This window comes from Tursiops truncatus, chromosome 8 (assembly GCF_011762595.2).
Source record: "Tursiops truncatus isolate mTurTru1 chromosome 8, mTurTru1.mat.Y, whole genome shotgun sequence".
Lineage (NCBI taxonomy): Eukaryota > Metazoa > Chordata > Mammalia > Artiodactyla > Delphinidae > Tursiops > Tursiops truncatus.
The window spans coordinates 33335373-33360573 of NC_047041.1; the positions used below are offsets into that span (position 1 = coordinate 33335373).

At 33.2% G+C, this 25201-nt stretch overlaps 1 protein-coding gene across 1 annotated transcript in view; it reads right to left on the reverse strand.

The window, feature by feature from the left end:
• Positions 1 to 25201, reverse strand: part of CNTN5 (contactin 5) — a 519618-nt gene that overhangs the window by 270756 nt on the left and 223661 nt on the right. The window contains exons 8-11 of the mRNA XM_073807952.1: positions 15735 to 15916; positions 10701 to 10837; positions 8434 to 8563; positions 6207 to 6357 (exon numbers count right to left, since the gene is read on the reverse strand). Coding sequence (XP_073664053.1) covers positions 6207 to 6357; positions 8434 to 8563; positions 10701 to 10837; positions 15735 to 15916 — 600 coding nt within the window. The remainder of the gene's footprint in view (positions 1 to 6206; positions 6358 to 8433; positions 8564 to 10700; positions 10838 to 15734; positions 15917 to 25201) is intronic.

Here is a 25201-nt window from a genome sequence, read left to right on the forward strand (position 1 = left end):
TCAGAGGGTTGTGAATTGCAACATGTTGGGAACTAAATTAAAAGTTAGAAGTTGAGTGACATCATTTATCTAACTTCCTACTAACTACAACTTCTTGATTATTGTATCTGCTTGAGCATTTCCAATGGTGAGAAAGCATAAGAAGAGAGTTCTGTCTTTTGAGTTAGGATTTCAAGTGTTATTGAGGTTGACCAGCATGCTACAAGGAAGGGGAGGAGAGAGAAGGGAGAAGTTTGTGTAAAGTTTACAAGGTGAGAAAATGAATAACCTGCTTTGGGGAATTATGAGAGTCCAGTGTAATTAAAGATAAAATATTTTGGAGGGTGGAAGGCAGTTAGTGGAAGACTCCCTTTTGATTTCTTATATTGATTTAGTTGTAGTTTCAGGGACCTAGGTTTTAATAGCCCTTGAGCATTTCGTAATTGAGCCCATTTTTACTTGAAGGCATGATTCCTCCTAGAGGCCAAAAATTTGTTCATCTACATTGGTTAATTTCCAATGCTCCTATGGCTTTGCATTTTTTCCTCTTTAGTGTTTTGCTAACATTTTAAAGAGAAGGTTAATTAGGCAGGACCTTCTGCAGTTAGCTTTTGAAACCAGGAAGTCAGCATCCTAACACCACCATAATGAATGTAAGGCCATTTCCTCCTCATCCCCTTAAGCTTGGTGGGGATGTCACAGTCCCTGATAAACATTGTAGATAAAACATTGTAGATTGCAAGCAGTTCACACATATTAAAACTTATGAAATCAGCTATTAACCTTCTCTTCCCTTAGATAAATGCTATTTTATTTTATTTCCTTTGAAAACATAGATTTTAATTAATAAAGGAAGTCAACTGATATATTCTTGATATATGAATGCTCATGTTCCCTCATTATACAATTTCTTAGACCCTGAAAAAAGCAAGACACCTAAGGTCTATATTGTTTTATGTTCTTAATATGTAAAAGACATTGTCGCAGAAGAAACAACGAAACAGCTTGTTCATTAGCAGACACAGCATGTAGAAGGAAACAAAGGGACAGAAACAAGACCTTAATTATACCCATGAATTCCTCTTTTTCCTTAGAAAATGAAAGAAGACCCTGCTTTCCCCTCAGTAACAGTGTCCTTCAGGGCTTGTGCTAAGAATATATTTTTCCATATGTCTGTGAGTCAGTATGTGAGCCTGATCATTGTTGCCTAATAAACACAACATGAATTCCCACTAGAAGTCAACTAATGGGCACTCCAAGTGCGATTTTTCTGTGCGTGTTAAATGAGTAAGTTGGAAACTTTGCCGTTCTGAAGCTCCTTTGGTGAGGAGGGGATTATTACAAGGGATTTTGGACAAGTCTTTCCTTAGATTATAGACCCATAAAAGAAAAATTATGCTATAATACTGTCCCTCCATAGGATACTTTTTATATTTTGGGATGCAGGGTTTCTTTAGCACCCATCTGAATTATAGTCTATTATCTCTGTAACTGGTACCCACCGCCCCCATCTAGAAATGAAAATTGGTACTTATTTCAATAATAGTGAATATTTTTTAAAACAGTTATGGCATATTCTATGCATTGCAATAACAGTTTATATACATGCAGATGGAAAGGAAACAAATCATGCCTTTACCAAAAACTATGTATTCTTCATTTCAGCCAAAATTGTCTTTGTCCACAAAAAGTACAGGAAATGAACAAGGAATAATGCAAGCTTAATATCTGTGCACAGCTGGAGTGCCTCTGGGTGATTATATTTTAACAAAAGTTAATGGCCAAGTAATGGAAATAATGAGCTGAAGTGAAAATCTAATATGAGTTTGATAAGCAGAACATTCTGAATGAAAGTATACTAGAGGAGAAAATCCCCATGGACTGTTTCATGTCTTAGTACTCCTGGAGCAAATTCCTTTTAGTATGAAAATGGACATGATTGATAAAGGAACTTAAGTGGATATGTGCTGGTGATCTTTAAAAACAATGGGGCAAAACCAAGAGATTCCTTAAAAGAAAAAAAATAAATATAGTTTTAAAATCTTCTTCTCTATTTCCATTAACTCCCCATGTGTATTTATCTATATGTATATTCACATGGCCTAAAATACTGATCATGGAACAAGCAACTATTCAACCTGCTAGTTCAGAAATTATCTCAATGATACTGAACTAGGAGTAGGTAAGATTGGTGAGAATGGCCACACCAGGAATAGATGCCAAGAAGTGGAGGTTTGGGGTGTGATGGACAAAGAATGTCAATTTAGGGACACAGATTAACAAATTTGTCACATGGAAGGCCCCAAAGACTCCTTTAATGCCAGATAATAACTTAGTTCAGGTATCTTTCCCTTAATTGGTAGAGAAAGGATAGGAAAGTGTTAAAGTTTTTCAGAACTATTGATAACAAAAATTGAGACCAGTATGCAAAGATTCAAAGCCTCAGATGATACCATCATCATCACCGACACCACCACTGCCAACTTCAGCAGCAACAACTTCGTCACCATGGTAACATTCATTGAGCACTTACTGAATGCCATACACCAGCCAATGTATTTTACACACAAAGTTTCATTTATTTTTCAGAACCTAACAAAGTTACTCTTTTAGATTCCAATTTTATAAGTAAGAAAATTAAGTAACTTGTTGAAAACTCATAGTCTTCCTGTTATACACACTGGGTTCTGTTACCCACAATGTTAAAGTGCTCTGTAAATTATAAATGCTACAGACTTATGAGTAATTATCATCATTATTAGTAATAATATGATTTAATGTTTGAACAGCAGTTGATACTGATCATTTTCTGATATAAACAACTCATTCTGTAATATAAACAACAAATGACTACAAGCAACTCACAAACTCTAATATAATCCATTTTCTTACATACTTTAGATGTATCATTTAGGGCCAAATGAATGAAATATTTTGTAATATATAATCAGACAACTTATTTGTTAATCATATTTCTTCTAAGATTCATGTTGTGTTCTAGTTATTCCTTACTAAATTTTAAACTTTAGAATAATGGTTTATGTATTTCTTTAGTGAAACAGATAAATTCAAAGAAGTCTGTGTTTTGAAGTATCCCTCCCAAAACAAACAAAATGAAACTGGATTTGGGAACATTCCATGAAAATGTGGCAGAAAAGGTAAGCTAATAAATTGTTTGACACTCTATTGATAAAACAAATGACTGACTATTAACCTCCAGTTGTTATAACATTGCATTTACAGTTTAGAGTTAAATTGAAATTAATGCTAGATGCAAATTCACCATTTTGAGTTTCTGACATGTTTTCAGATGATTAGGTAACATATTTTTCTGCAATTAAAAGCTTTTATTACATTTTTATGCTATTGCTCTGGACACAATTTTATGCTTTGGGATATGTTTCTCACACTTAAATGTTCCTCTTATGATATATTATTACTTTAAAACCTTTTCCCCAATGTAATACTAGTCTTTATTTGCCCATGTAGGAAACTGCCATTTGCTGTTTCAATCTTTAATTTGGAAAGACACCAAATAACTGTGAGGATTATGAATGAAGGGCAAAACTATTCGTTTCACATTTTTTTTCCAGTTGTAGGTTGCATGAGTGGGGGACATACTTGATGAAGATCACATGAATGGTGAATATACTTATATTACAACAAAATAAACCATGATTTGAATCTGTAGCCCCATGTGAAATACATATGACCCAAACTTTTCAAAGCCTTAACAGTTTTCTAACATCTCCCTTTCCACTTAAGCTTATATTTACAATTCTTACAAATGGTTGAGGTTCTTTGTAACAGAGACAAACGATCTAAAATAAATATATGTAAGGAAATAAGTTGTCATGTGTAACTGAGATGCTATTTTAAAGAATGTATAATACATATAATTAAAATTTTAAGTTTCAAGTTTCCATTAATATTTTTAGAATGTAGTTGTCCAAATATCTATGTGTGTCTTCTTATACTACTTTGTGGAATTCTTTCTATTGTTAATTAAATTTTAGCCTCTTATTTTAATATTTGAACATTTATATTTTTTATACCCAACTAGATTGTATTCTTTGTGAAACCTGAAGTCTCAGTGTGGTAGTAAATTGTGCACAACTAAAAATTATATTTTGCAAGTGGTCCTGTCAAGTTTTAAGAATAAAAATGCCCTTTTGGGACTTCCCTGGTGGCCCAGTGGTTAAGACTCTGCTTCCACTGCAGGGGGCACGGGTTTAATCCTTAGTCAGGGAACTAAGATCTTGCATGTCGTGCAGATGCGGCCAAAAAAATAAAAATGCACTATTATCTTTGATCTTTGTTATTAAATTAAACCAGTTTACAGACCTATTATGATATAAACATATCAGGGTAACACAATGCTAAGTAATTGTGTCCAAATCTTCCTTTTACTTAAATAAAAACACCTTTCAGCCTTTTTCCTAAATAGCACTTTGACCAGAAATATTTAGATCTGGAAAAATTGAGTGATCTGAGTTTGAAGCCATTGTATTTGTCTCATTAACCCAAGGGGTTAGCAGTGAATAGAAAAGTGAGCAAGAAAAATGGAAAATTCACAAACTATACTTTTTAACTTCTGGAAAATAAAAATTTATTATGCTCATATTTGTTGTAATAGAAAACACATAATCCTGTTCCTCTCTCAGTACTTTTGCTTTGACAAAAGAGATGCCACATTTTTAAACTCAATGTGATGTCTATGAATAGTTGATGAGGAACATTCTATGGTGAACTGAAATAAATAAGACAAAGCTGATATGCCATCCACAAACATAAAACAAAGTAATGCATTTCAAATGGAATGGCTTGTACTAATATGGCATATATATTTTGATGATATTATGAAAAAATTTAATACGTTCAGAAAAAATGGTAACCAAACAATGTAAATATTTTCTTACTGGTATATGATGAATTAATTTTCTTCTGCTTTAATGAAAGATTTGTGTCAGTTTTTTTTTTCATATTTCTGAGCAATAATCCAAAAATCTTCAATTTGACCATATGTAATTCAACCAAAGGCAATTCAACGAAATGCAACACTGATCTCACAGTGTGTGATTTGCTGCCCAACCCTACCCCCACTAAGAAAGAGAAATTTTTTTCAAAACAAAATGTCCATTATGACCCATGTCAATTCTAGGTTATCACCTTTTCCAGGCAGCATAGGTCCTTGGGCCTGGACGGAATCCAATCATTCATAAATTATTTCATCAGAGACAAGCAATTTAAAACAGTGTTTCTCAGAATTGAATGGGAAAAAATATATATATATATATATTCTAAAGAAATTTTTCAAGTATTTCAAAATATTCCAAAATTACTTAAAGAATTGCTTAAATGGACCCCTAATGATGACTTAAATTATTTTAGCTATATGTTTACAGAGACCCAAACATAAAACAAAACATAAACTCCTTATCTTTATAGATCAAATGAAAAACAAAACTGTAAAACAACATACACAACATTATTTTAACAGAATGGAGGATAATATTTTGCCAAAGCTAAAACACCACATGATAATGATTGGTAAAGAATGGGACTTTCAAATTTGCCATATATAGACTGTCATGCAACTATTTGATTCTCTCATCACTTTTCCCCATTTGTATTCCTGTGGTATCCTTTGGCTTTACATACCAAAGACAAACCTTTACACGTTAAATAGTTTTCTGAACATTTCTCATTTGCCTGTGGCAATTGAAATAATTCTATAGTATTTTGCATCAGTGTGATTGAAAACAAAAATGCAAACTTCAGCACAAATTTCACTTGGAAGTATTCTGTCATAAAGTGATTATCCAGAAGATCCAGGGTATATTTATATTATTATTAATATTAAGATTGAAATGAGAATCCAATCTCTAAAAATTATCATAGATAACTTGTGGGTCTTCAAATCGGCAGACCCAAATGAAAACCAAAAATTACTAACTTAATGAAAGTGCTTGCTTTCTTCATAACCTGGTGAAATTCCCAACTGGTGCTGAAATACCACTGAAGCAAAGAAGTCTGGCTATATTGAGGTATAACTTTTTTCTTTATAAATCATTTGATATTTTTTTAATCACTATGTAGACAAAACCATAGTTCAGTCAGTTCATGACATATATCTCACAATTATGGCAAGACATATACTTTGTTTGTATCATCTGCATTGAAAAAGTCTGATATTAAGAGTTTGAATTATGAAATAGACTTCTAACCTTTTATTCTCTCTAACTGCTTTGTCTCCCTTCTTCCAAGTGATGGTTGGTTTTGGAGAGCCTTGGGGTTTGCACTCTATGATGATTTCTTGGTCTTTAGTAATAATTATTGTTTTCTTCAGTTGATTCAGTGTAAAAGTGGGAGCTGAAGCTGTGGAAAAGTAAAAGGTTAGTTCTACCACAAGCAATGACAATAACCTCTAATCGATGATTCACCAAGATTTGGCAACTTTATCTTTGGAATGCATTTCTAATAAAATCATAGGATATCTACACATGTAAAAGGCACTAACTTGAAATTTAATTTATTATTATTTAGTAGCTATCTTATTGGCTTTTCTTTCCATCAGCAGGTGATAGTTCCGTACAATTGTGAGGCCCAGAGACAAAGGCTGTTTCAAAGAATGAGATGCTTTAATTACGATTATCAACTTTAATTGTGAAAGACTAATGAGCATTTTGGACAAAAGGTGAAGGGGCTGGACACAGAAGTCTATTTTGGGCTTCCTTTGGAAAAATGGAGGTTATCTGTATAGAAGGCAATCCTGTGTAGCCCATTTCCTATCTGTGAGTCTCAATGCATATTTTATTTTAATAGTATACAAAATTAAATGTAGTTTTAAAAGAAATATATTTTTAAGGAATTGAATTATTTAAATTTCAATTAAAATTTTATTTCATTGTTTGCAATTATTCATCTAGGCCTGATCATTTTAAGACAGTTTTGATTAAACTTCCCAGGAAATTCCAGTAGGTAGCTGTGGTTGAGAATGCTGGACTAAAACAACACGTGACAGAGAGACAAAAACAAATTAAAAAAAAAGTCACCTTTGAATCTTAAAGAGAAACTGGAAATATGTATACAGGTTTACTGTATCTGAGACATTTATTTATACCAATATGACAATTTTATGAATATTTCATAAGTTTTTTATGTCCATCACATATTGGTATAATGCATGGCACACAACATTAAAAGACACAACACACACAAAAAAGGTACCAATTGAGATGGATTAAAAAATTGAAAGAAAAGTTAAGGAATTTAAAGGAAGATTGCAGGTGATATTTTTGGTTGCCTGCTGGGAATGTACCTTATTAAACATAATTTTGAAAATATGTCTGGTGAATGAGAAAGGGACACATTTGAGAGTGTTTCTGGATAAAACACTAACTAGGTGAAAGCTGAATCAGCTTTTTAATTCAGAAATGTTGGAGTATGAGCTGACAGGAAAGTACATTAATATTTGATTGGTTAGTATGTACGACATTGAAATGTGGACTCCTATATCTATTTTGGATGGATTTGTGATAATGTGAAGAAATTTCAAATGTAAACATTCATTATTCAATTTGATTTATGGTTTTTGATTTATCACACAGCTGATATGTGAATGGTGCATTTTCAGATTCCAGAGATCTTGGGTGTTTCTGTTAATGTTGTACTTTGAGTCAGTGGAAAGTACAAAGCACACTTAGGCTCCTGCCACATTTGGGAGATGGTGCATTAAGACCATCTAAGTCTCCCTCTTTGTATTATAATCATCCCAGAACAAAAGCTTAGAAAATCATGCGAGTGGGAAAAAGTAAAATCCATTCCAGAAACTGAACCATGCTCAATCTGGGTAGCTTATTCCCCTGGACTGAATTTTTCTTGTAGTAAAGAGTGAAGTAGTGCTTGTGTTGTGGTTATATTCTCAAGAGTGTAACACTAGGAGCTTGCTGGCCTGGCCTCAGAAAGGCTTTCATCAACCTGGAAGGGTGGCAATGGTTGATGACACTTCAAGAGAGGGTGATTTACTTAGGAGTCCCACCTTGCAGGAGCCACACCCCTACTGGTAGGTAGGAGCTGCTTGGGAGAATATTAAGCCCTGCTGTGTTGAAAACCTACATTCTGATTTCCTACCCTTAAAGCATTCTTCCTTGAAAGTTAGCATACTTTTCTTATATGATTTTTTTTAATGCCATAGAAAAGACATATTGTATAAACCTGTTAGGGTTAAAACTAAAATTAGAGAAAATCTTATAGAAAGTTACGGGATAAACTGTACACCATGTATACTTGTCTCCTCAAGCTTAAAAAATACATATCAGCAAGACATAGTATTTCTTTTCAAACCATAAAATAGGTTTTTATGATCACATCATAAACCTTCAGTATAGTAAGAATTAGAGCATGAAAAGAAGCAACATTTTTTTCCTCTTTATTTACTTAGAAATTGCATACCTAGGATCTTCAGCTCAGCACTCCCATAAATGGCTCCATATTTATTTTCAGCCAAACACTGATACATTCCAGCATCTGATTGATTCACATTGTGGATCATCAATACTCCATTAACCATCTCAACCCTACTCTGTAATGGAATAAAAAAAAAAATAGATATAGCAAGTGAACAAATCATAGAGATTTTACAGTTACTCTCTCCTAGATCAAGACAGAAAAGCCTCTGATTAATGCAATTGAACATTATTTGACAACTTAGGAACACAAATCTTCTGTTCATTATTCTAATATAACATCTTATGTAAAATACAACTATTTCTCAGTCAGAAACCTAATTATTACTATATTTTCCTGTAGTTATGAGTTTTACTTTTAGTTATGTTTTTAAAATAAGCTGCTTTTGTTTGGTATACTAGTTAAGCTTATGAAATACAATCAGCTGATACTGCTTTTATTTGAATTCATTTTACAAAGGAGAAGCAGGAGTTCAAATGGTAGAAGGATCGAGACTGTATATACATGGGATCAAGGTTAAATACAGACCAGGTCATCACAAGAATCTCTTTACTACATTAATCCGGTCAGAAATTTGCCTTTTCTCTCACTTCCCAACACAGTAACACAAATCAAAAAACTGCCTTGCAACTGGATTCTGTATAGAACTATTGGTCAGAAAATGTAAACTGGTCAGATGAAACAATACAGGAAACAGAGGATTGAGCATGAGCAAACTGAGGTAAACTGAGGCCAAGAACACATTTGACAAGCAAATTTTAAATTTAAAATGCTGTTAAACAACCAGGTGTCTTATCTACTTAATGTCAAACAAATCATTCTTTTAATTTTAGTGAGCAGTGCTTTGATTACCTATCAACGAAGATGCCAAGAAATTTGACATCATTTTAAAAATTAACCCATTCACTTAACAGACTATTATCTGCCAGTGGAATTCACTTTACTTGGATGTGACAGTTGAAAATATAACTAGCACAGATCCCATCTCAAGGTTTACCTGATATCCCAGAGAATTAGAGAGAGACAGGCAATGAACCAGTATCTCAGGATTCCCACTCTCTCCCCCTCAGTTTTCCTTAACAGCTCTATTGTTCTTTTTATTTGTGTCTGTTTTTTTGTGTAACTGTGTTCTGTTTTGGACTAACTGGTTTTAGAATAAGGGAATATCGGAGCTCAATGGGACTGTGGGGGTGATCTGATCCAATCTCTTCATTTTACAAAAGAGCAAACCAAAGCCCAAAGAGGCAAATGTCAGACGAGATCCTTTGGTAATGACAGGACCTGGGCAGAAGCTGTGTTTGGAATTTCAAACTTTCTCTCTCTTTTGTCCATAAATAGTGAACTATTCCCTTTTTGTCCTCCTTCCTGGAAAGGCCACGACAAGGGAAAGAGCTGAAATTATAACAATTATTCTTATTTTAAATAGTAACCGATTTATTCTCAAATTCAGTAGGTATTAAGTTGTTTTGAGGACACGGGAAGGGGGAAGGGTAAGCTGGGATGAAGTGAGAGAGTGGCATGGACATATATACACTACCAAATGTAAAATAGATAGCTAGTGGGAAGCAGCTGCATAGCACAGGGAGATCAACTCGGTGCTTTGTGACCACCTAGAGGGGTGGGATAGGGAGGGTGGGAGGGAGACACAAGAAGGAGGAGATATGGGGATATATGTAAATGTATAGCTGATTCACTTTGTTATACAGCAGAAACTAACACACCATTGTAAAGCAATTATACTCCAATAAAGATGTTAAAAAATAAAAAGTAAAATAAAAGAATGCAATAGATTTACTAAAAATAAACTTTTCAATATGTAGCAGGATGTTGTGAAGAACGTGCCCAGGACACAGAAGACTAGGATTCTCTTTCAGTCTCACCTCTTACTAGATATATGATCTTGGGCAAGTCACTTTACTTCTTGGAGATAACTCCATCATCTGCAAAGTGACAGCAATAAACTAGATGATGTCTAAAAGTCTGCTGGAAATGGCAATACATCTATGATAATCATTGATATTTTTGAAAGAATTTATAGGATAGAATAATGTTTAAAGAAGTGATATATTACTCAAAAAAGTAATAAGGCAATTAAAATTAAAAGAAAATCTTGTTTATATATGTTATTTTTCTCATTCCAAACATAAGGGATACGTAAGAAATGGCTTTCAATAAGACTAAAGGAAGATAGCTTATCCTTTGTGAAATCCATCTAAAATTACACTGGAACAGGCTAAGGTTACCAACAGTACCTGAAGCAAGAGGGGTACTCCATTCTTCAGCCAACGGTATGTGGGTCTGGGTTTTCCAGTAGCCTTACATTCCCATCGGAGAGGGCTCCCGCTGTCTAACTGAGTATCATTCAGTTTTGCTACCCAGTGTGGGTATGCTGTAAGAGTTTAGGCATTAAATAAGGGTGATTTCATTTCTCAAATACTTCACCAAGCTCAAAATTCATATGGAATATTCACAAATTCTTATGCATTAACTATTGGTGTTTGGAAGAAACACAGCATTACATTACACACAGCACTCTATTTCCTGTGTAAAAAAATATAGCAATGATAATGTTCTGATAATCTAAGTGAAGCAAATCTTGTTGTTTTACCCACTTTGCAGTAAGTGGCTAGACTCTCCCCATGGAGAGCACTGGAACTTGTTTAGTAAAGAAGGCTTAGAGGTATCACTTCTTCCAAATACTAAAGCAGCTTTAGCATGGATTGAAGTACTAAAACATGTCAGTTTATTGAATAACTGCTCTGCTTTTTCTTTTCTGATAGAACCTGAATAGCTTTGGGAAAATAATTTGTAAATTCAAATTTCATTTGCTATAAAATTGTTCTATATTTACTAGCATTCTAGTGCATTATAAATATGTATGTAAATATATAAGCTTTCAAAATTACAACAGAGAAAAATTTCTTTATCAGAAAGATGACAATGCAATTGTATGAAATCTGTAAGATATGGTTAAAGTGTCTTTCCTCTATTGTCAAATATTTTTTTTAAGTTTGTACCTCTTAATCTCCCTCATCTATTTCTTTCATTCCTCCACCCCTCTTCCCTCTGGCAACCACCTGTTTGTTCTCTGTACCTATGACTCTGTTTCTGTTTTATGTCTGTTCATTTATTTTGTTTTTTGGATTCCACATATAAGTGAAATCATATGCTACTTGTCTTTCTATGTTGTATTTCCCTTAGCATAATACCCTCTAGGTCTACCCTTGTTGTTGCAGTTGGCAAGATTTCATTCTTTTTTTTTAGGCTATTAGTCCATCTTTTCTATATATATATATATATATATATATATATATATATAAAATCTCACATCATTTTTATCCATTAATCTATAAATGAGTATTTAGATTGCTTCCATACCTTGGCTATTATAAATAATGCTGCAATAAACATAGGGGTGCATATTTATTTTCAAATTATTGTTTACATTTCTTTGAATAAATATCCAGGAGTGGAATTGTTGAATCATATGGTAGTTTTATTTTTTAATTTTTTGAGGAATCTCCATACCGTTTTCCGCAGTGGCTACACCAATTTATATTCCCACCAACAGTGCATGAGGGTTCCCTTTTCTTCACATCTTTACCAACAATTATTTGTTGTTTTTTGATAATAGCCACTCTGACAGGTGTGAGGTGATGCTCATTGTTGGTTTGATTTGCATTTCCCCGATGACTAGAGATGTTGAACATCTTTTCATGTGCCTGTTGGCTATATGCATATCTTTGAAAAAGTGTCTATTCAGGTCCTCTGCCCATTTTTTAACTGGGTTGTTTGTTTTTTTGATGTTGAATTGTATGAGTTCTTTGTACATTTTGGTTTATAACTCCTTATCAGATGTATCATTTGCAAATATCCTACTCAGTTGGCAACCTTTTTGATAGTTTCCTTTACTGTGCAAAGGCTTTTTAGTTTGATTTAGTTCTTTTTTTTTTTTTTTTTTTGCGGTACACGGGCCTCTCACTGTTGTGGCCTCTCCTGTTGCAGAGCACAGGCTCCGGACACACATGCTCAGCGGCCTTGACCATATACATGTGGGTTCACTTCTGGGCTCTCTATTCTGTTCCATTGATCTAGGTGTGTGTTTTTGTACCAGTACTGTAGTGTTTTGATTACTGGAGCTTTGTAGTATAGTTTGAAATCAAGGATTGTGATACTGCCAGCTTGGTTCTTCTTTCTCAAGATTGCTTTTGCTGTTTGGGGTCTTTTGTGTTTTTATACAAATTTTAGAATTATTTGTTCTAGTTCTGTAAAAAATGCCTTTGATATTTTGATAGGGGTTGCATTGAATCTGTAGATTGCCTTGAGTAGTATGGTCATTTTAACAATATTAATTCTTTCAAACTTTGAGCATGTTATACTTTTCCATTTGTTTGTGTTATGTTCAATTTCTTTCATCAGTGTCTTATAATGTTCCACGTATAGGTCTTTTAAATCCTTAGTTAGATTTATTCCTAGGTATTTGACTCTTTTTGATGTGATGGTAAATGGGATTGTTTTCATAATTTTTCTTTCTGAGAGTTTGCAGTTAGTTTTTACTTAGAAATGCAACAGATTTCTATATGTTAATTTTGTATCTTGCAATTTTATTGAATTCATTGATGAGCTGTAATAGTTTTGGAGTGGTGTCTTTAGGATTTTATCTATAAAGTATCCTGTCTTTTGCAAAGTTTTACTTCTTTTCCAATTTGGATTTCTTTTTCTTGTCTGATTGCTGTGGCTAGGACTTCCAACACTATTTTGAATAAAAATGGCAAGAGTAGGCATCATTGTCCTGTTCCCGATCTGATAGAAAATACTTTTAGCTTTCCACATTGAGTATGGTGTTAGCTGTGGGATTGTCATATACAGCCTTTATCATGTTGAGGTATGTTCCCTCTATACCCACTCTGTTGAGTTTTCATCATAAATGAATGTTGAATTTTGTCAAAAGCTTTTTCTATTGAGATGATCATTTGAGTTTTATTGTTTAATTTGTTAAGGTGGTATATCATATTGATTGATTTGTGGATGTTGAACCATCCTTGCATCCCTGGGGTAAGTCCCAGTGGATCAGAGTGTATGATCCTTTTAATGTATTGTTGAATTCAATTTGCTAATTTTTTGTTGATGATATGTACACCTATGTTCATCAATGATATTAGCTTAAAATTTTGTGTATGTGTGTGATATCTTTGTCTGGTTTTGGTATCAGGGTGATATTGGCCTTGAAGAATGAATTCAGAAGAATTTCTTTCTCTGCAAATTTTTGGAATAGTTTGAGAAAGATAGATGTTAACTCTTCTTTAAATTTTTGATAGATTTCACATGTGAGGCCATCTGGTACTGGACTTTTGTTTTCTGGAAGCTTTCTTTTCTTTTTTATTTTTTAAATTGTTGATTCAATTTCATTACTGGAAATTTGTCTGTTCATATTTTCTATTTCTTCCTGATTCATTCTTAGGAGATTGGACATTTCCAGAAATTTATCTGTTTCTTCTACATTGTCCATTTTATTGGAATATAACTGTTTGTAGTAATCTCTTATGATCCTTTGTATTACTGTGGTGTTGGCTGTAACTTCTCTTTCATTTCTGATTTAATTTATATGGGATCCCTTTTTTCTTGATGAGTCTAGCTAAAGGTTTATCAACTTTGTTTATCTTTTCAAAATACCAGCTCTTAGTTTCATTGATTTTTAAAAATTGTTTTCTAGCCTCTATTTAATTTATTTCTGCCTCATTTGCTGTCTGGCCCTACCTAATACAGTGGCTGCTGGCCTGCTGGAGTGAGTGCCTGGGTCCCAGCATGGCTGGCTTCATGGCCTGGTGACACAAGGCTGGCACTGACCACTGGTTGGTAGCTGGTTATGTGGCCCTGGGGGGTCCTCGGACTGGGGCCAGCCTGCTGATGGTAGAGGCTGGGTCCTGACCCAGCTGGCTGCCAGACCACTGGTGGGTGGGATATCCCTTAAAGTACAAATTCTCTGGAATGCTTTCCTGAATCATCTCAGTAGAATGCAGTGGACCCTGTGCTCCCATAGTCCTTTGCACATGCTTTCATCACAGCAGATAGCATGCTCTGCCTTATGTGGGGCTTGCTTTTCATCTGATCTAGTGGACCAAGAGCTCCTTCAGATCTCTATTACTAGCATGTAGTGCAGTAATAGCCACTAAATAAACATTAGTTGAATTAATGAGTGAATGAACAAAATGTGCATGGCATAGTCAAGTTGGTTGGGGTGCTCAATTTCTAAAGGAGTTGTTACAAATAAGAAAAGGAAAACTGGTTGAATTCAGATATTAATATTTCAAAATACTTTTTAAAGTCCCTGTGAAGAACATTCAGTTTTTTAGAAGAACTGACCTTGAGATACAGTGACAGTTATAGCTGCTGGCTGATTCAGTTGAATATGAAATTTGTTTAATTTCATATTGGAAACATCTGTATTTGCTTGTATCAGTGCTCTGCATTATAGTTTTCCTCTGTTTTTTAGTGCCCTCATCTGAGAAATACGAGTATTATCGCTTACCCTTTATGTACAATGTACATTATAAAAGCAAATATGAAAAGTAGTAAATATGAAAAGTACAATTTGTGATTCATAGAAGTAAAGATGATATTGTACATATTTTTGAAGTAGATTTTCCCAATTTTACACATGACTTGTTATCTCTGAAATTTTTGGACAATATAAACACTTGTAGGCTGTGAAGTTCATTTATTATACAGATGCATTAATTTAGAGTAGGGGCAGCAAATTTTGCCTGTAAAGGATGAGATAGCAAATATTTGAGGCTTTGCAAGTCAGCTGATCTCAGTCTCAATTACTTAATTCTGCCTTATCAGTGCAAAAGCTGACCTAGGCAATATGTAAACAAAGGGGTGAGGCTGTGTTCCAATAAATTTACAAGGAAAAAAGACAAGTAGGATTTGGTTCATGGGCATTAATTGTGACTTCTGATTCAGACCAAGGGCAGAATAAGTTAATAAAGGTTACAAGATTTGTAACTTAGACGATAGCTTTGGTGCTGGGAACGTATCTCATTTTTAAGGTTATCAATTCTTTATGTTGTACAAAGAACCTTATAATTCCCATTCATTTTTAATTTAAAGCAGTTCTGTGTATAGGGTAATTTTACCTGATGCTTTGCCATGTAAAAGAAACATGATTATAAATTATTACTCATGTTCTAATGTAGCTAACAAGCAATATTTAGTTCAAATTAGTTTGTATTTTCAGTTTGACTCTTGGGACTAGAGCATCCATTTTTGCTGAAAACACTTACTGTATACTTGTAATTGTCCACGAAAGGAAGTTTTTCCACGTGAGTTTTCAGCTCGGCATTCATATATGCCTGCATCGTCCAGCTGCACATTGGGTATTTCCAGTATTGCCTGAGATTTACGCAGACGTGCTTTACCAGGAATATAACCATTAACCTTCATCCATGTGATTGTTGGAACTGGGCTACAATAAGGAAGGAAAATACCATTAATACACTTTCCACTATTAAGAACATAGATTCTGTTATCTGGTAATTTAAGCACTTAATAGGCTGAGTGCGATAAAGTGTCATCACAATTAAGGACGGTGTGCTGGTTGATGTACTTCACTTTCCATGTGGATCGTCTGGTAAGTAGTTAGATTACACGGAGGATAGTTTCCTTTTCTTTCGTATTATTTCAGGAAAGCAATTCAGAGACTCTATTTTACATATATATATATTACATACATATATATATTCATATATATATTATACTTTATTTTTGTAACTTTGTAAATTTGTTTAAATGGCAAAAATAACTTGGATAAATTACAAAATAATACATGCTTATTACAAATGTTGAACAAAAGAGTCAGGAAAAGTGAATTAAGAATTTTTTTGGTTCCCACCCCTTCAAGTATCTCCTTTCTGCAAAAAGAAATACAGTTAGCAAGTAATTTCCCACCTTGTCGCAGTAATGCATATATAAACACATATGATGAGTTATTTTATTAATAAAATATCAAATCCAAGAGCAACTCCTGACTTATTCTGGCTAATAGCTGCATATTATTCCCTTGTATAGATGTATCAGAATTTAATCAACCATCCCCTATACTTAGACATTCAGCATAGTCCCAACCTTTTTCCTTTTTTTTTTTTTTGCTACTAAGAAATAATATTTCTATAAACAACCTTGTACATATATCATATACCATTGCTTTTCAGTTTCTACAACATTCACAAAAGTGGAATTGATAGATCAAAGGGTGTGCACATTTTTAATTTTAATAAGTACTGCCAGATTGTTTCCCAATAATAGAGTAGCAGTTTCCACACGTATAAGTAATATATGAGACTGTTTTCCCATATCTTTGCCACCGCATTATGTGATCAATCTGTTTAATTTTTGTCAGCATTGAAAGGTTAAAAGTGGCATTCTGTTAAAATTTCTCTGGACTCTAAGAAAGTTGAACATCTTTTCATAATTATATTGACTGTTTGAATCTGCTTTTCTGTGAATTGTTTGCTTATATTATTTTGCAATTATTTCTTTCACTTTTCTATTTGCCTGTTTGCATTGTTTAATTTCTTAGAGTTCTTTGTGTATTAGGGCTATTATGACTTTGTTTCTCAGAAAAATTCTTTCTCAGTGTATTGATAGTTTATTATGGTATCTGTGATACAAGTTTATAAATATTTTTGGGAGAAACAAACATATTTGTAGTTTCCTTCATAACTTCTGAATTTTTGTTTTCTTGTAAAATTATCTGTAAACCCAAGTTTATGTCCATATTTCCTTCAGCGTTTCTGGTAGCATTTTGTAAAAATTATTTTTTAGCAGTTGGATCTTTAATCCATCTGGACTATATTCATGTTTTTGATGTGAAATAGGAAGTGCAACTAATTATTTTAGCACCCTTAAAACTCCTTTTCCGACAATTTTTGGAATGTTGCCTTTGTTATATAATTGGTTCTCACATGCTTAAATCTTTTTGGGCTTCACAGTTCTGTTCCACTGTTTTATTTATTACTATCTACATTTAATGTACTTTATGCTCTGGACACAGTCTGCTTTTTCAGTTCGATTTCTCACTACTTCCTTCCATATCTCCTGACCCAGAAACACAACTTTGTGTGTTCCCAGTCATATCTGTTAAAATGCTACTAATTCTTTGAGACCCATTCTAAATGCTTCCTCTTCAGTAAAGTCTTCCCTTATTTGTGCAGTCGGCTGGGATTTTTTTTCTTTTAAACATCAAAGTGCTTTGTGTATACTACTTGGATGTTTTGTAACATTTTACGATGGATTATAATCGCTAAATGTAGGATATTTTCCAATAATTTTCCTGACTGGAGCAATAGCAATATTCACTATTATAAACAATGTTATGATAAACACCCTGTTTATTTTTTAACACTTTTCTTAATTGTTTCTTAGGAATAAAATATAGACTTGAAATTGCTGTACTAGAGTTGACAATTTTTGCTTCAATATCCAGGAAAACTGAACCTTGCATTTTCAAATAACACTTACATTGGCCTGATATATCACTCTTTTAATGTGTACAAGAATGGATTTGATATATTTTTAAATTTAAGATTTTTGCATCTATATTCAAAGGTGAGATTGTCTGTACTCATTAGGTTTCTTGGTTTGCATGTGTGCATATTTGTTAGTGAGTTGGTGGTTGCTTTGTTTACAAGTTAGCATTGACAGATTTGGTATCATAGTGATGGGTGATAGCTTGGTAAACATGTCAGAACATTCCTATCTCCTATTCTGATAGCTTAAATAGTAGAGAAATTATATGTTCCTTAGAACACTGATAGGACTCACAAAAATTCACCTGAACCTGCCAACCATCAGCAGAGTTAGGTTTTTGAAAGTGTTTTCAATTTCTTCCATGTTTTCTTTAATTATTTGTATATAAATTTTTGCTTGTGTCAACTTTGGTGATTCATGTTTCCCTAGAAAATCAAGTATTTCATCCATAATTACAATGTTTTAGCAGTGAGTTATATAAATGTCAATTGTTTAAAGGTTTAAAAAAATTCTTTCATCATAAGTGGTCACATGTTTTAGTAGTAGTTAAGCCTATATTCTACATCCAGACTTCCCAGGATAAATACAGCTCTGCAACTACAAGTTTTTTTTTTTTTTAAATAGATCTTTACTGGAGTATAATTGCTTCACAATACTGTGTTAGTTTCTGTTGCACAACAAAGTGAATCAGCCATATGCATACTCATGTCCCCATATCCCTTCCCTCTTGAGCCTCCCTCCCATCCTCCCTATCCCAACCCCTACGTCATGGCAAAGCACCGAGCTGATCTCCCTGTGCTATGCTGCTGCTTCCCAGTAGCTAACTATTTTACATTCGGTAGTGTTTATATGTTGATGCTACTCTCACTTCATCCCAGCTTCACCCTCCCACCCCATGTCATCAAGCCCATTCTCTATGTCTACCTCTTTATTCCTGGCCTGCAACTAGGTTCATCAGTACCATTTTTTTTTGATTCCATATATGTGTGTTAGCATACAGTATTTGTTTTTCTCTTTCTGACTTACTTTACTCTGTATGACAGACTCTAGGTCCATCCACCTCACTACAAATTACTCAATTTCATTTCTTTTTACAGCTGAGTAATATTCCATTGTATATATGTGCCACATCTTCTTTATCCATTCATCTGTCAATGGACATTTAGGTTGGCTCCATGTCCTGGTTATTGTAAATAGTGTTGCAATGAACATTGTGGTGCATACCTCTTTTAGAATTATGGTTTTCTCAGGGTATATGCCAAGTAGTGGGATTTCTGGGTCATATGGTAGTTCTAGTTTTAGTTTTTTAAGGAACCTCCATACTGTTTTCCATCATGGTTGTATCAATTTACATTCCCACCAACAGTGTAGGAGGGTTCCCTTTTCACCATTCCCTTTCCAGCATTTATTATTTCTAGCTTTTTTGATAATGGCCATTCTGACCAGTGTGAGGTGATACCTCATTGTAGTTTGATTTGCATGCAACTACAAGTTTTTTAATATCTAATTTCATTTCTTCAGTTACCCAAAATGTAAAATATGGTAGAAATAATAATACGTAGTTCAGAGGGTAATTATAAACATTTAATGATTTAAAGTACTACCTGGCACAGAGCAAGTAGGTGAAAAAAAAATGTTTACAATAATATGGTGATAATATTTGTATCTTGTTTTTAAATTTGTATTTACAATTTTAATGGTTTGAGTATGTGCTTTCTCAATCTCCCCCTCCCCTTTTTAGCATTCTGTGTTGGTTAGGGTCACGATATACCAGGGAATACAATAAAATTCAAACACAAAGAATGTTATGTAACCTTAAGAAAGTTATCTAAGTTCTATGATCTGGTTTCCCCAACTGTAAAATGAGGGTATTTATTTGTTCTTTCAGAATGCAAATATCTTGAGGGCAGAGACATCATTTCTCTTGTTCAGCACTATGTCCACAGTGTCTCATAGAGTGCTGGGCACATAGTTGGTACTTAATAAATGTTTATGAAGTAAATGAATGAATAAGTTTCATAACATGACTTTGAGCATTAAGTGAGCTAAGTTCTTATAAACTGCTTAGCAAAATACATTGTAAGTAGTGAGTACCCAATAAATGTTACTGACAATGATCAGTTTTGTCAAATGTTTGTCTCTTTTACTGGTCTTTAAAAAAACATTTTGAATTTTTAAGTTTTTGGTGTGTGTTTTAGAGTTTCTATTTTTTATTTCCTTATTCTTGTCTCTTGATTAGCACATTTATTATTGTACTCTAATTTTTTTAGCTGGAGGTGTGATATAGTTATTTTTTATGGTTAATAATAAAAGTATGACTGCTTTTACCTCTGATACCAGAGGTAACCACATGCCATATATTTTGACATGTAGAGATTGTGACGTAGTTTCTGCTTTTTGGAACTTGTTAAATTAAGCTTTGTAGCTAAATACAGAATGAATTATTGTGAAAGTTATATGTCCTTTGGAAAAAGAAGGTATATTTTATTTTTGATAAATGTTTTAAAATTAGCTTTTAGATAGCTTTTGTTAATTGTTTAATTCAAATATTATTTATTGAACAATTTTCAATGAAGTTATTAGTACATGGAATTGAGTGGAAGCAAACAAGTCAGAAACCAATTAGATTTTGAGATGACTTCATTGCCAAAGAGACCAAGTGTCTCAGTTTAAAGCAGCAACAAATCTTTGAGCATTTGAGCCTTAAAACAAAATTTAAGCTTCCAAATGTAGATCAACAGGAATTTGAGTTACAAAATCTGTACAGCCCCCAAGGAGGGTATATTCCTCAATACACATTTCAACTGTGGCCATGAAATAAAACAAAAAAGTTGTCAGAGAGGGAAGTCAAGATACCCTGGAGGATAGACAAGGTAATTTCTTACAAAGAGTAATATCAGTGTCTAATTAAGAACTCTCTCATTCCTCCCACACACACAAGAGAGAAAAGCTTTACAATGAATGATCTTACAGGAGAATTTCATATTTGTGATAGAGCAGTGAGTAGTTTGGGGCTCCTGTTCATCTCTTTTCTGAGTGGAATATTTTTTTTCTGTGGATAATGAACTTATCTTTTAAGTACATATGTTACAGAATCAAGATGATCCATATCTAGACCTGATGGAAATCTGGAAATCTTGGACTTGACTGGATGCAGAGGCCAGATGAGATTTGGTTTGTCTCCCTTGGGAAAAGGAACGAGTGCATTCAATGTGTTGGAAGAACCAAAATATTCTTCAGAAGAATAGATTAACTAAGTGTTCAACAACCACATTTTCCTTTTTCTCTGGACACATAATTACGCCTCATTTTTCCAGCATCCCTTAGGTAGGGGCATGGGATTGAGTTCTGGTCAATAGAATACGGAAAGAACAATGTACCAAACGTGATCCAGGAACGAAATTTCCACATGATCCTCCATTTTCAGTTTTCCTGGGTCTGCTGGATAGATGTTAATGTCAATGATAACTCTTGCAGAAATAGGTATATATAAAATGCTTTTATGTCTTTGTTGTAGGGAGGAATTAACTTTTAAAGCAATATATAAAACATTGCTACCCATAAAAATATTTATACATTTGACTGCGTTAATATTAACAATTTCTTTTTATTAAAAGAACACAACTGTGGAGGAGTTACTTGCCACACAAATAACTGACAAAGCCTACAGATTAAATAAAGAACTCTTACAAATGTATAAGAAAACAACTCATAAAAATGAGAAAAAGACAAAAGAAAAAAACATAAATTATCAAGAAACATATGACAGCACATTGAATCTCATTAATAATCAGGGAAATGCAAATTTAGATTACAATGAAATTTTATTTCATGCCTAACAGATTTGCAAAATGTAGTACTTTGAAAAACCTGGTAATTGTAGACATGGATGTCAATCAATAAGAAGTCTTATACACATGGTAGGGTTTTATATTTGTACAACAACTTTGGAAAACTATTGGAATCATCTTACAAGTGAGAATAATTACATATTCTATGATCTGGAAGATCACTAATGAGATGGAATGGAATTACTAATTACAATCCCCAGAGAAACTCTTGCACACGTCCACAAAGAATAATGTACACTATTTTTTATAGTGGCATTTAAAAATAAACCTTTTTATAAGATATAATTTACCAAAAATAAAATAAATCTATTTAAATGTACAGTTTGAAGAGTCTTGACAAACGTACATGCCTATTCAACCATCACCTTAATTAGGTTAATAGGATGTAGAATATTTCTTTCACCCCCAGAAGTTTCCTTATGCCCCTTCCCTATCACCCTCACCCTTGTCCCAGGTGATCAATTATCTGACTTCCATAATTTAAGATTACTTTGTCTTTTTTAGTCTGTAACGTAAATTGAATTATACAGTCTGTACCCTTTTTAGTCTGGCTTTTTCTCTCAACATAAGATTTGTGAGATTAATCTATGTTGTTGTGCGAATCAATAGGTCATTTCTTTTAATGGTTGAGTAGTATTTTAATACATGGATAAGCCACAATTTGTTTACCCAGTCTTGACTATTGGACATTTGGGTTGTTTTCAGTTTTAAGTGATTATGAATAAAAACGCTTTGTACAAGTTTTTGGTGGATACATTTTTATGTCTCTTGGGTAAGTAACTAGGAGTACAATTTCTATGTTATATGATAAGGTAAATGTTTAACTGTATAAAAAACTGCCAGACTATTTGCCATAATAACTATATAATTTTATACTTCTACCAGAAATGTATAAAATTTCCAGCTGTTTTACATCCTTGAAAAATACTAGGTATTGTCAATCTTTTAAATTTTATTCAATATGAATATCCACATGTTGCAGTACTATTTGCTCAAAATAGTACTCTTTCCCCATTGAATTACTTGGCATTTTTGTGACAAACTAATCTTATATGTGTGGGTCTATTTATGGACTCTCTTCTGTTCCCTTAATCTGTAAACCTGTCTTATGCCAGTTCCTCACTTTCCTGATTACTATTGCTTTTAGAGAAAATCTTGAAATCAAGTGTGTTAAGACTTTTATGTTCATTCTTTTTTTTACCAAATTATTATGGCTATTCTATATTCTTTGAATTTTAATGTAAATTTTAAAAGTAGCTTGCTAATTTAAGTTTCCTGGGATTTTGACTGAATTATGTTGAATTCATATGTCAGTTTGGGAAGACTGACATCTGAACACTACTGAGTGTTGTAATCCATAAACATGGTATATCTCTTCAGTTATTTAGATATTCTTTCATTTCTCTCAGCAATATTATGTGATTTCTCAGTGTACAAGTCATGTGTATATTTTGTATAGTTTATCCCTAAATATTAACTTTAGTACTTTTTGGTAGATTCTCAACAAAGTACACATACATATCTACAGCATCTGCAGAGACTGTTTTACTTCTTCCTTTCCTGTCTCTAAGACATTTTATTTCTTTTTATGGTTTATTTTACTATCTAGGATCCATTCCCATTAAATGTTGGACATAAGTAGTAAGAGAAAAAAAGAAAGGGGGATATTTTAGTTTTTACCACTTAGTATGATGTTGAATACATATATATATATATATATATATATAGATAGATAGATAGATATAGATATAGATATATAGATATAGATATAGATATAGATATATAGATATATATAGATATAGATACCCTTTTTCTGGCTGAGGAATCTTCCCTTTAATTCTACATTGTTAAGCATTTCATTAAGTATGTTGAATTTTGTCATATGCTTTTTCTGCACTAACAAACATGAATGTAAGATTATTCTCTTCTGTTTTATTCATGTGACAAGTTGCATTAATTGATTTTTAAATTTATTTATTTATTTATGGCTGCATTGGGTCTTCATTGCTGCGTGCAGGTTTTTTCTAGTTGTGGCGAGCAGGGGCTACTCGTCATTGTGATGCATGGGCTTCTCATTGCGGTGGCTCCTCTTGTTGCGGAGCACGGGCTCTAGGCACACGGGCTTCAGTAGTTGTGGCTCACGGGCTCTAGAGCACAGGCTGCTAGCTGTGACACACAGGCTTAGTTGCTCCACGGCATGTGGGATCTTCCCAGACCAGGGCTCGAGCCCATGTCCCCTACATTGGCAGGCGGATTCTTTACCACTGCACCACCAAAGAAGCTCACATTAATTGATTCTTAAAAGTTAAACCATTTCTGTATTCCTGAGGTAAACCTCACTTGGCCATGTGGTATCATTTCTTCCTTATGTGCCTGACAAAATACATCAGTGAAGCTATCCTATTCTAAAGTTTTTGCAGTGGGGAGGTTTTTAATTACAAATTCAATTTCATTAATAGATATGGGATAATTCAGTTTTTTCTATTTCTTCTTTTGCCAATTATGCAAATTATGTCCTTTAAGGAGTTTATTTAGTTTAATTGTAAAATTAAATGTTAAACATTCCCTTCCTGTCATTTAATGCTTTAGAGTAGAGATATAGTGAAGTTTCCTCTTTCCTACTTGATATTGATAATTTGAATTTTATCTCTTCTTTTTTATGTTTATCAATTATATTGATATTTCAATATATTGATATTTCATTTTTTCCCATTGTCTGTCCATATTCAATTTCATTGATATCTGCTATTTAATCTTTCTTTCCTTGTATTAACTTTGATTTTAAAGTGATTGACATTTCTAATTGTTTAAGGTGGAAGTTTAGACCATTGATTTTCAAATTTTCCCTTTTTTAAACATATAAATTTACACTTAAGCATTACCTTAACTATATCACACATTGTGTTTTCATTATTATTCAGTTCAAAATATTTCTAATTTCCCCTATGATTTCTTCTTTGACAATTTGGTTATTTAGTTGTGTTTTCTTGAATTTCCAAATATTTTAGTGACTTTTCAAGTATACTTTTGTTATAGATGTACAGTTTAATTTTGTTTCAGTTAAAGATTCCACATATACACGATATCATATGATATTTGTCTTTCTGTGTCTGATTTACTTCATTCAGTGTGACATGATATCATATGTGGAATCTAAAAAAAAAAGGGTGCAAATGAACTTATTTACAAAACAGAAGTATTGTCACAGATGTAGAAAACAAACTTATGGTTACCACAGGATAAACTGGGGAAGGATAAATTGGGAGACTGGGGCTGACATAAACATACTACTATATACAAAGTAGATAACTGATAAGAACCTACTGTATAGCACAGGGAACTCTACTCAATACTCTGTAATAGCCTATGGG